Raw genomic sequence first — 12,546 nt, 5'->3', positions numbered from 1 at the left:
ATGCAAACTTGGTGTCTGTGTCCCCACAGTCCAGCTCTGTACACTTGTCTGTATTTAGGGGCTGGTGTGGTTTCTGTTAGATCTTGGTGTAGCAGAGTGATGTTTAACTCCTAGCACAAATTGCTCCCAAAGGATTTGTCACTTTAAGTTACTACTAGCAGGGACTTTTGCTAAGACCCATTGGTTGGAAATCATGATAGAATGTTGACTACATTTAAAGAACTTACAGTTCTGATTCGGCTTGGACTATTACCCTGGTCAGCAATGCTTCAGAGCACACTGCACTGTTAAGAAGCTGGCTTGGCTTGCAAAGTTAAACATGGACTGTGGTTGAGCTGTTACTTGCCAAATAACATTTCACTGATGACTTGTACATTTACATGACCAGACTATTTAAGTAGCCAAACTGTTACTGTGTACGCAGCCTTTTTCTAAGCAGCTGGGAAAGCAAATCCACCCTGGCACAACTTCTAGGATCAGTAACTAAGGAGGAAGAAAATCTGGAAAGGGCTGTCTGGAGACAGTGGTACAGCAGGAAGATGGAGGAAAACTCTACAATATCTTGTGCTGGGTTACCACTGATGTGTAGCTGTCTGATTTCACTTTTATTATATAGAAGTTAGGGCCAAAGCATTAGCTATCTATTAAGGAGTTTTTGCCCTGTGTGTTTAAGGCTGTTCAGATAAATTTGTATTTTGTGATTGAAAAGTAAGCCATTAATTAGTAAGAATGGTGTAAGTTTCCTTAGTAACTAGTGCAACTTCTGTAGAGCTAACCCATTATTTCCAAGAAAGCCTTTGCCAGGGCAGCTGTCTTTTCCAGAGCCATTTGGAGGTGGTATCTGTATGGCAAGCCGTAACCTATTGTATAGTCAGGCTGTTAGTTAACACCTAGTGAATTGTCTGTGACTTTGAGCTCCAATGACCACATTCTGTTACATTAAGTGCAGATTCCACTTTCCTCAGGGGACATTGAGACCCACAGGCTTGTATCTAGGAAATCTGGTTCCAGCCACACAGGCCTTGGGCCATCAGTACATAGAGTCAGCCTTTGATTTAGCAGCACCACTCATTCATGATCTGTGTCATAAATATAAACACCTTTAAAATCCCTCCTGGCCAGAGAAAAAACCCTTTCACCTGTAAAGGGTTAAGACAACCTCACTGGCACCTGATCAAAATGACCAATGAAGAGAAGATATTTTCAAAAGCTGGGGGGAGAGAGAAACAAAGGGTCTTGGTCTGTCTGTGTGATGTTTTTGCTGGGGACAGAACAGGAATGGAGTCTTAGAACTTAATAAGTAATCTAGCTAGAGATGTGTTAGATTATGATTTCTTTAAATGGCTGAGGAAATAAGCTGTGCTGAAAGGAATAGATATTCCTGTCTTTGTGTCTAAGGTTTTGCCTAGAGGGATTCTCTCTGTTTTGAATCTAATTACCCTGTACGGTATTTACCATCCTGATTTTACAGAGGTGATTATTTTTACTTCTATTAAAATTCTTCTTTTCAGAAACTGAATGCTTTTTCATTGTTCTTAAGATCCAAGGGTCTGGGTCTGTGGTTACCTATGCAAATTGGTGAGGATTTTTACCAAACCTTCCCCAGGAAGTGGGGTGCAAGGGTTGGGAGGATTTTGGGGGGGAAAGACATTTCCAAACAACTCTTTCCCAGTAACCGGTTAAACATTTGGTGGTGGCAGCGAAAGTCCCAGGGCAAAGGGTAAAGTAGTTTGTACCTTGGGGAAGTTTTAACCTAAGCTGGCAAAAGTAAGCTTAGGAGGTTTTCATGCAGGTCCCCACATCTGTACCCTAGAGTTCAGAGTGGGGAAGGAACCTTGACAATCTGTCTTGCCATTAATGCCCAGCTAAGAATGCCCTTTTCCTCCCATGAGGGGACAGAAGCCAGAAATTAACAATACCTTATTTAGCAGCGCTCAATAACAGAGAATTTTACTAGGAGGCTATGCCAAGCTGTACATATGGAGAGGTTTCTGCAGGTATAAGGGTTGAGGAGAATAGTTAAGCTCTTCTTTACCTTCACCAAGTCCCCTTTTGCAGAAAAAAGTTAGTCTGTGATAGTCTTGAATTCTCAGTTGATGTCCTAGGAAGCTAAGTTTGCTGACACTCATAACAGAAGGGGCATTATATTAGGGGAACTATATAGCACTTTGTTAGCACCGAGACCTCCTCTACATTCCCTGTACCTATCTTACAATAGAATATTTCTCAGAACTCCCAGTCACTTGAATCATTTATTAGAGTCAGATGTAGCTTCACTGTTCACACCACTTACAATAGTTAAGAATTCCATAGCATTCATCGCTTAGCAATTCATCCATAGCTTTCTGTTGACTCTCCTCTGTTTCTGCACAGTGGTTTCTTTATCTTCTTAACACTCTCAGACAGGCTGTCTGAAGTTTCTGGTTTTGATGGAGCAGTTATTCTCTCTCTGGGTATGAAAACGATACGCACCAACTTTGCTAGATTGTCATTAACAGTGATCACAAGAAAGCAGAACAGAATATCAAAGTAAATTAAAACTGAAAGACCATATAAAACTGAGACTTGCTAGAAAAGAATCAAGAGATAAGGACATTTTAAAGTATATTTCCAGGGAGCCCCATTGGACTTCTGTGACCCACAGCCTATTGCTAGATGCACTATTAAGAAAAGCAGTAAATGAGTATTAGCTACTGTTTCCTCTGACTAGTTAAATTTGTTTAAGTTTTGTAAATAAGGTTAAGATTCTTTAACTGTCAATTCTAAACATTGTTTTGATTTAACAAATCACTATTAATGTTTAGAATTGACATTAAATTGTCTAGAAATAGCTAATTGTTCAAATGCATATTAGTTTCCTGCAGGGGTCAGTGTTTGGGCAAAGCCTAACTACACACATGCTTGTAGCATATACACTTTATGTAAAGAACTTCACTAACAAATCTGCAATATAGTGCTATATGTTGGAGATAATAGCATGTATAGCAGCCCAAGTAATTCATCCACAGTTAAACAGAATAGGTCTCTGTTGTTGGCATATTAAACAATTCTATAATAATACCACCCAAAATTGAGCTTTGTAAAAGCTCCTTTAAGATACACACAGTGACTAAAATAATTTTGATTTCTGAAGGCTTTCAAGCCCATCCTTCCGATGGCAGTTCTTAAAAAGTTAGTAATTTAAGCCCACAGTGTAGTCCAGCAGCTGCAGACGTTTTTAAAGCAAAATAGTTGTTCCAGAAAGAACATAAAACTCTTTCAAGGAGTTTTGCTTTGCATAATAAATACTGTGGGGATGTCATAATAATTAGGACAGAAGAACCCAATGCACAGCTACAGACTAGGGACCAAATGGCTAGGCAGCAGTTCTGCGGAAAAGGACCTAGGGGTGACAGTGGACGAGAAGCTGGATATGAGTCAGCAGTGTGCCCTTGTTGCCAAGAAGGCCAATGGCATTTTGGGATGTATAAGTTGGGGCATAGCAAGCAGATCGAGGGACGTGATCGTCCCCCTCTATTAGACGTTGGTGAGGCCTCATCTGCAGTACTGTGTCCAGTTTTGGGCCCCACACTACAAGAAGGATGTGGATAAATTGGAGAGAGTCCAGCGAAGGGCAACAAAAATGATTAGGGGTCTGAACACATGACTTATGAGGAGAGGCTGAGGGAACTGGGATTGTTTAGTCTGCAGAAGAGAAGAATGAGGGGGGATTTGATAGCTGCTTTCAACTACCTGAGAGGTGGTTCCAGAGAGGATGGTTCTAGACTATTCTCAGTGGTAGAAGAGGACAGGACAAGGAGTAATGGTCTCAAGTTGCAGTGGGGGAGGTTTAGGTTGGCTATTAGGAAAAACTTTTTCACTAGGAGGGTGGTGAAACACTGGAATGCGTTACCTAGGGAGGTGTCAGAATCTCCTTCCTTAGAAGTTTTTAAGGTCAGGCTTGACAAAGCCCTGGCTGGGATGATTTAATTGGGGATTGGCCCGGCTTTGAGCAGGGGGTTGGACTAGATGACCTCCTGAGGTCCCTTCCAACCCTGATAGTCTATGAATTGACATGACTGGTAAAAGCTCTTGGATCAAAACTTCACTCAATAGAAAAGCACTGGGTTTTATTTAAAAACATAATATAGAGACTCAAAGTAGTAATTATGTACTCACATGTCCGTATAAAATAAATTACAAGGCAGAAGGAAACTGCTGCTAAAAACTTAAGCCAAAATCATGAAGGGTTAAAGCTGAAATTCTGGTTTTAGATCCTGCAGCATTGAGCGTGAAGGCTAGATATAGCAGAAGGAAGTTCTTCACTCTACATTTGGAGGATCTGGAATAAAGTTTTTGAAAGGCTGAACGTTCTTGTTCAAATAATCTTGTTATTAGTGATCTTGCCAAAAAGAGACATGAGGCTGTGTTGAGCTAATATATAGCTCAAATGCAAGTTTCTGGAAAAGAGGGATAATCTTTGTCCCCACCACAAATCCAGTTCTGAGTTAAAAAAGCAGACACACTGCCAGCTGCTAGATTTTATAGTGTATGTTTTATTACAGAATTGGAAAAAAAATCAAAATTGTTTGCAATCCAACATTAGCTGAAAAGGTAAATGAGTGTAGTACACAAGATATTCAGGGTTAGAATTCAGACAATTTGTACAGTTTTTCATTGTTTCAAAATCTGCCCGAAACCAGCAACTCAAGGGCATTGCACACAGATTTTTTTCTTCTTTCCCTTCAAATTTGAAGAGTGCTTTCACTTTTTCTTTAATGCTTCAGTCAGCTCAGGAACTACCTGCAAATTTAAACAGATACAGTATGTATGTACAAATTTCAAAGGAAGGTGGTAAAACCTCCATCCTTAGAGGTTTTTGAGGCCCGGCTTGACAAAACCCTGGCTGGGATGATTTAGTTGGTGTTGGTCCTGCTTTGAGCAGGGGATTGGACTAGATGACCTCATGAGGTCTCTTCCAACCCCCTGCTTTGAGCAGGGGATTGGACTAGATGACCTCATGAGGTCTCTTCCAACCCTAATATTCTATGAAAAGGTTTGCTAGGACTGGGAAGAAAGAGGTTCTGAAATCCTATGTTTAAAGTTCATATGACACAGACAATACCAAGAAATGATTATGTGCCAAGCCCTCACTTCTTGAATTAGAGCCTAATGAACTCTTGTTTAGATTTCGCTTGTCTTTATATAAAAAAAAAGTTTTCACACTGAACTCAGCCATGGGGCTCAACCCAACTGAAGGTCAGATTCTAATCTCAATCAATACAATAACCACTTGGAGGTATTCTGTAATGTCTGCGTACTGAACAGTTCTACAGTTCACCTGTTCAGTATTTAAATGGAGTGATTTTTTCAACAGAAGAATCAAGATGCAGTAGTGTTGATATTAGGAGAAGCATCTTTATCATTGCTGTAAAGCTTCATTAGATACATAAGTAGTAGGTCACAGCTACCATTTTTTTCCCCCAGTGAAGTCAGTGGAATTAGAACCATACAGAGCCTTCAGTATTTGAAGATCCTTACAATAATAGTTAAAGGTCCTGTTCCCAAAATTTCTAGTTCCAGCCCAGGGAGGAATATCAAAATCACTTTAGGACATTACAGTACATTTCTATGATTTACTTGGAAAACTGGTTTAGTTCCTCTAATTTTCAGCAAAATTTAATTCTGAAGAGATGAGAAAGTGATAGGCAGTAAACAATCACCATGGCCAAAAAAATAGTTTAAGGTAAAATGCATCTACTAGTCAAGCTTCAAAAAATTAGTTACTAAGTAATAAAAAAGGAAATTGAAAAGCTGATTTAACTAGCATTAAACAATCCTTTTAAAGTGAGTCAGTGCCAAAGCCTTGGCACTTGCTCTGGTTCTGCCACTTAACACAGCCATGCTGCACTGTAATTCTGACTAGCACTAGGAAGAGCAGTTATGCATGTAAAGAGTTGGTAGATTAATCTATAGAATACACCTGAAAACCTATCCTTGTCACTTGTGTAAAATATCAATTACCTTTTCTTTTAAGGGGCTGTAGGTTGCCCCAGCTCACAAAGATCCCAGCTGAACTCACCACTGATGAATATAGCCTCTCAATTATTTAAGAGAGCTACATTTCCATTAGGTGGAAATAATGTGTTCGTACAAAATTTATTAAGGAAATTGTCTACATGTTGTTTCTTCCGAATGTCACTTTGTCTCCAGCTTATTAAAAGGCCCATGTTTACTGCCGAGCCAGCAGGCATTAGTTCAGGAATGGCATTAAGTGCTGGCAGTGTTTCTGCCTACTTTCCTCAGTGGATATACTATGAGCTCATGCCAGTCATACAGATTACATGCTAATAGAGCCCGCAGTGTAACCTGTAGCAGCACTGTGAAGAGTTCTAGTAAACGTTCAATTTTTTCTACATATGGTAAACAGGTTTTTGGGATGACGGTAGGAGTTCAGGTGATAAGCCTATTTAATGCTAAGAAACTGACATGCTTTATCTATTTCACTGTACAAATCTAGAACCTTCACTCATATCTAAATTCAATGTTAACTCCATGTTCATTCATACTTCAACAAACAAAAGAAACGTATTTGGTCTTTTCTATAATAAGTTCAAAAAAGGAAACCAAATTATTAAAGTTTCTGAAAGTGAAGTATTTGGGATAACAATCAAGAAAGTCAAACTTGACTATTTAGATCTGCTGTGACATGGGAATGATACATAATGGTACCTGAAATTAAATTCCTTCAATACACAACACAGGAGAATGAAAGAGGGAAAGCTTTCCTCAAGACTTTAAATAGACTCCTTTGTGGAAAGGCTAAGATTCCACATAATACTCAGTGAATGGGAGATCCTTGCTTAAGTACATGCATCTGATGAAGTGAGCTGTAGCTCGTGAAAGCTTTACTCAAATAAATTTGTTAGTCTCTAAGATGCCACAAGTATTCCTTTTCTTTTTGCCCAAGTACAGTTACTCTTCAGAACCTAGTGCACAGGATGGATGCACTTTTAGTACAATATAGATAAAATGCAAATAGATATTTGCAGAGGCACAGATCTCCCCCCTTCCCCCACAGAGCTTCTTATTATGGGGATTGTTTTGATATCTTTACATCATAACTTTCCCAGAATTAGGAGAAGTCTGGAAAGCAAATCAACAGTAGACAAGAAACAGGACTTCTTAAAACCTTGCTTTCACACAACACAAACCTGGCTCATCAAGGAAGCCAGGTTTGCTGTGAAATGCAGAGGGATAGTTGCCCCAATTCAACGCAAAGCACTTATGAATGAGAATTCAGCATATGATTAAGCCTATCAATGGGATTTAAGCCTCTGCATAAAATACCTTACTGAATGAGGGCCAGTGAAGTTCGGAGGGGTAAAACAGGTACTGGATCCTACAAAGCAGTGATGGGTAACCTGTGGCCCATCAGGGTACTCTGACTGCAGGCCACAAGACATTTTGCTGAAGTTGACTGTGCAGGGAACCGGGGCCACTGAGAGCTGCAGAGGGGCCATGCCTACAGATGGTCAATGTCAGCAAAAGTGTCTCACAGCCCGCAATCAGATTACCTTGATGAACTGCTTGCAGCCTACAGGTCGCCCACCACTGCTACAAAGGCTACTACTCATAAGCCGCACAATTTGTGCAATGGTAGCTGCTAAAGGAACTCATATTGGAGTTAATAAAATATAACCCTAAATTTGAGGACCAAGATGAAGTTGCCTGTAGGAATATGCAAGGCAAAAACCACTGCATCCTACAGGGAGATACCTATACGCATACAAAAAAAACCTCAGTGTTAATCATACAAGAGTTAGAATCTGCACTGTCAGCAATATTGAAAGTGCATTTTGAAGTGCATGAGAAGCAATTGGAAAAATGAGAGAGCCTCCAGATCTGTGATCATTAAAAATGATACAAATTATGACGACTGTGTCAGAGTGAAATGTGTATTTCAGTTTCAAAACTGCTAAACCTGAGTAAATGTTATCCCTAAACAAACACCAAGCTGAATTCCAAGCTCATACAACAATTAAGTCTGTTCACACCTGCACTGCAAATTAAGAGTATAACTAGCTTCCAAACAGGGGTGATGGGACACTCTCTCACCCAACATGGGGATGCTGAAAGTAGGGAAAGAACATGCACACGGTAAGCAGGATTTTTTTTAAACTTCAATGAGGTTTTGGACTGCACAGACAAGCCAGGATGTAGGCTTAGAAAAATGTCCTATACCAAACTTTTATTCTCATGGTTTTCCAGTAAACTTTGCTTTATAGAATCATACAATATCAGGGTTGGAAGGGACCTCAGGAGGTCATCTAGTCCAACCCCTGCTCAAAGCAGGACCAATCCCCAACTAAATCATCCCAGCCAGGGCTTTGTCAAGCCTGACCTTAAAAACTTCTAAGGAAGGAGATTCCACCACCTCCCTAGGTAATGCATTCCAGTGTTTCACCACCCTCCTAGTGAAAAAGTTTTTCCTAACAGCCAACCTAAACCTCCCCCACTGCAACTTGAGACCATTACTCCTTGTTCTGTCATCTGCTACCACTGAGAACAGTCTAGATCCATCCTCTTTGGAACCCCCTTTCAGGTAGTTGAAAGCAGCTATCAAATCCCCCCTCATTCTTCTCTTCTGCAGACTAAACAATCCCAGTTCCCTCAGCCTCTCCTCGTAAGTCATGTGTTCCAGTCCACTAATCATTTTTGTTGCCCTCCGCTGGACACTTTCCAATTTTTCCTCATCCTTCTTGTAGTGTGGGGCCCAAAACTGGACACAGTACTCCAGATGAGGCCTCACCAATGTCAAATAGAGGAGAACGATCACGTCCCTCGATCTGCTGGCAATGCTCCTACTTATACAGCCCAAAATGCCGTTAGCCTTCTTGACAACAAGGGCACACTGTTGACTTATATCCAGCTTCTCGTCCACTGTAACCCCTAGGTCCTTTTCTGCAGAACTGCTGCCTAGCCATTTGGTCCCTAGTCTGTAGCAGTGCATGGGATTCTTCCGTCCTAAGTGCAGGACTCTGCACTTGTCCTTGTTGAACCTCATCAGATTTCTTTTGGCCCAATCCTCTAATTTGTCTAGGTCCCTCTGTATCCTATCCCTACCCTCCAGCGTATCTACCTCTCCTCCCAGTTTAGTGTCATCTGCAAACTTGCTGAGGGTGCAGTCCACGCCATCCTCCAGATCATTAATGAAGATATTGAACAAAACTGGCCCTAGGACCAACCCTTGGGGCACTCTGCTTGATACCAGCTGCCAACTACACATGGAGCCATTGATCACTACCCGTTGAGCCCAATGATCTAGACAGCTTTCTATCCACCTTAGTCCATTCATCCAGCCCATACTTCTTTAACTTGCTGGCAAGAATACTATGGGAGACTGTATCAAAAGCTTTGCTAAAGTCAAGGAATAACATGTCCACTGCTTTATGTATGAATCTTTTAGGAAAGTCACCGTGATGTGTTCTTGAAAACAAGCTTATGACCTCTGGTGAGAAGCAGGAGATGAAGGAAAGTGCCTGACTGAGGACACTCAGTCCAAAATATAGGAATAAATACTGTCTGTCCCTAAAAGGTGCTACCTAGATGCTGGCTGGTGTAAGGAGCATGAAAAAAGCCTGATTTGTGAGGAGTGGCAGGAATAATGGACATAATATTACAAGATAAAAGATCTTTAAAAGGGCAATTGTTCAGCATCTGTAGTAGCTAGTTTTACAACTTAATCTTCTACAGTTTTACTATTTAAGAAAACAGTGACGCCAGGACAGAGTTATGGACTACTGGCTACAAAGTGTCATGTTTTAAACATCAGTTTGAGTAAATAATCCAAAGCATCTGAGCCTCCTCCCATATTCTAACGGTCTCTTCCAGAATGAGTCTGATTTAATATAGATTATTTTGAGCTGTCTTCCGAGCTCAGACTTCATTATACACGGCTCCCACCTAGGTGTTTGTTTTTTTAAATAGGAATTTAAACTTCTGATAAACAGGAGGAGCAGGTGATAAAATGCAGAAATGCACAGACACAGAAATTTAAAAATTGTTTAAATTATAATTAGTCTACATGGAAATGAAAGGAAAAACTTTCCAACAATTATGTGGAGTGGTTCTCATCTACAAGCAACCACATGCAGTGGCGGACACTTTTAAAGACATCAGAAGGGTTGATCCCATGAGTTCTTTATTCATTCAACATTTTTTACTCCTATCCACACACTTACGTCAGCTTAAATCACCATACTTCCTTATTCCTAGTATCTCCTTAAATACATCTTTACTCTTACTTCAAAATGTCATGAAGGAGCAAGTAAAAAGGAAAAAAAAAGTATGCAGAACTGATCTACAGTACGCAGAGGCCAGCTCTAAAAAATTAAGATTTCCCTTTCCCACCCCCCTCAAGGTTAGACTTACCTTAAATAAATCTGCTACCAATCCGTAGTCCGCAACCTGGAAAATCGGTGCTTCTGGATCCTTATTAATAGCAACTATGGTCTGAAAGTAGAAACAAAAACACATTTAAAATATACAGCTGTAGATTACATTTTTCCCCCCGTATAAAAAGCGTCTTACGTTCACACCGGAATAAAAGACCAAGCAGATACGGTCAAGTGCATTTGACAAATACTTCCGATTTCTGCCTTGAAAATAAGACTATAAAGGAAACCTCAATAAAAGAACTAAATATCTACAATAACAGAAAAGTTTTCTAAGCTCTGACTATTCTATGCTCATTTGATCAAAGGCATTTGACAAATGTTTTCAAAGCAGAAATGGGAAGCAAGACTGGAAGGAAATCTCAATAAGCGAATTAAAATGTCTACAATAAATAATGGAAACACTTATGGTCTGACTATTCCATGCTCCATTAACAGGACGGTCATTTGATGTAGGAAGGAGGGGGAAGATTCTTCCTTAAAATGCTATAATAAAAAAAGGACATCCACTATAAAAGGACCGTGATGTTTAACAAATAAAAACAGGGAAAGACATTTTGAAAAAGGAGTATAAAGCTACACACTGGAGACTTAAATGTTAATTTTTTTTTTAATGTGGGCAATATCATTTAGTTCACTACACAGTGGAAAAATAATATACTATTAAAATCCCAATGCTAAACACAGAAAACTCCCTCTCCTAGAGGACAGAGTCTGTACTTCTAGACCAAATCACTTCAAAATAGCTTCATGATAGGTTTCCAGCCCAAAGACTGCAGGTGCCTAGATAAATAGCCTGTTACAGGATATTAATATACAGGAGAGCTCTGTAAACTCAAAGCTATACAGCTCACAAATAAACCCTATACTGGTGATGGCTACCACCTATCAATTCAAAGCTGTGAGAACCCACAGGTATTCTAAGCCAACATATTCTTCGTATGTTTATCTGCGATTCAAAGAGACCTTTCATTCAAATGTCTGTTTTTCTCCATCCACTACAAGTACTCTACCAAATCATTAATTTGGCTGAAAAAGCTTGATCGTAATAATTAAATGAAATAAGGTTAGAAAAGCCTATATTTCTAAACCACAGAAATGGTTTTCTATAACTAGACTGACATTCAAAATGTGTGTCTCCACCTAGAAGTTGTATGTTCTAAAGCGGTGTCCAACCTGTGGCATTTGAGGTGTTAGTGCAAGATCAAATACCAATTTCTTTAAATGTGTTCCATGAGACATGCCCTGTGATTTTTAAACAGACATGTCTGAATCAGCTTGCAGCCTTAGGAGCAGCTGATGTTGATGCCAAGCTCCAGCTGCCCTCTTGGTTGCCTGCAGCATTGCAAGGGGAGAGGTGAATACTGCTCCATTGCGGTTTCCTTGCTGGGCTATGGAAGCCCACAGAACAGTAGTTGGACTGATTTCACTTGGAGCCTACAGACAACTAGCAAAGAATGACCTTCCTCCCCAATATAGCCACCCAGGGCAGCCCAGGATGGGAAGAAAAGCAGTTATGGCTCCTCAATTTTATGCCCCAGCCTTGGCACTAGTTAGGGGAGCATGGGGGCTACTCTAATTTCCACCACCTGGCAATGTTCCCTTAGGAACCATATGCCCAGCTGGGGATAGCCTCATTGCAAGGTGCTGTGGCCACTCCAACAAGGACTGCTTGCAGGGATGCATAGGAGCTGGCTGCACTGGTGTTACACCTGGTGAGGACACCCTGATAGGGCTCTTCAGGGTGCTTTCTGTTCCTTCTACACTACCTAAGCATGATAAAGGGCACAAGCCCAGAAATCTTCCCCCAAGTATTGTCATTTTGAAACAAGGTGTTTGGCCCTCAGGCTGAAAAGGCTAGAGAGCACTGCTCTAGAAGAACCTTGTGGAGGTATTATCTAATAGATATTCAGAAAAATATTCACCATTGGCTTGTTGAAGAGGGAGATGTACCCTCACCATTGTTAGATTTGTTTAAAAACACCACATCTCAGTTTCTCCTATAACATATCCACTAATTCAAGGAACTTCGGTCACCTGGTATTTCTTAATCAGAGCTGGTTTTCTAGGTCATACATTACATTTCACAGTCTTTAGTGTTGAGAAAATC

General features: G+C 40.4%; 1 protein-coding gene across 2 annotated transcripts in view; it reads right to left on the bottom strand.

Annotated features, from left to right (window-relative positions):
- Positions 1-4,515: 4,515 nt before the first annotated feature.
- Positions 4,516-12,546, bottom strand: part of ETFA (electron transfer flavoprotein subunit alpha) — a 45,790-nt gene continuing 37,759 nt past the window's right edge. For both annotated transcript variants that reach the window (XM_073303515.2, XM_073303516.2), the window contains exons 11-12: positions 10,414-10,494; positions 4,516-4,782 (exon numbers count right to left, since the gene is read on the bottom strand). In XM_073303515.2, the coding sequence (XP_073159616.1) occupies positions 4,744-4,782; positions 10,414-10,494 (120 nt within the window). In that variant the 3' untranslated portion in view covers positions 4,516-4,743. The remainder of the gene's footprint in view (positions 4,783-10,413; positions 10,495-12,546) is intronic.

Source organism: Lepidochelys kempii, chromosome 10 (genome assembly GCF_965140285.1).
Source record: "Lepidochelys kempii isolate rLepKem1 chromosome 10, rLepKem1.hap1, whole genome shotgun sequence".
Lineage (NCBI taxonomy): Eukaryota > Metazoa > Chordata > Testudines > Cheloniidae > Lepidochelys > Lepidochelys kempii.
The sequence above is the reverse complement of the archived record's forward strand: the minus strand, read 5'-3'. Positions and strand labels throughout refer to the sequence as shown.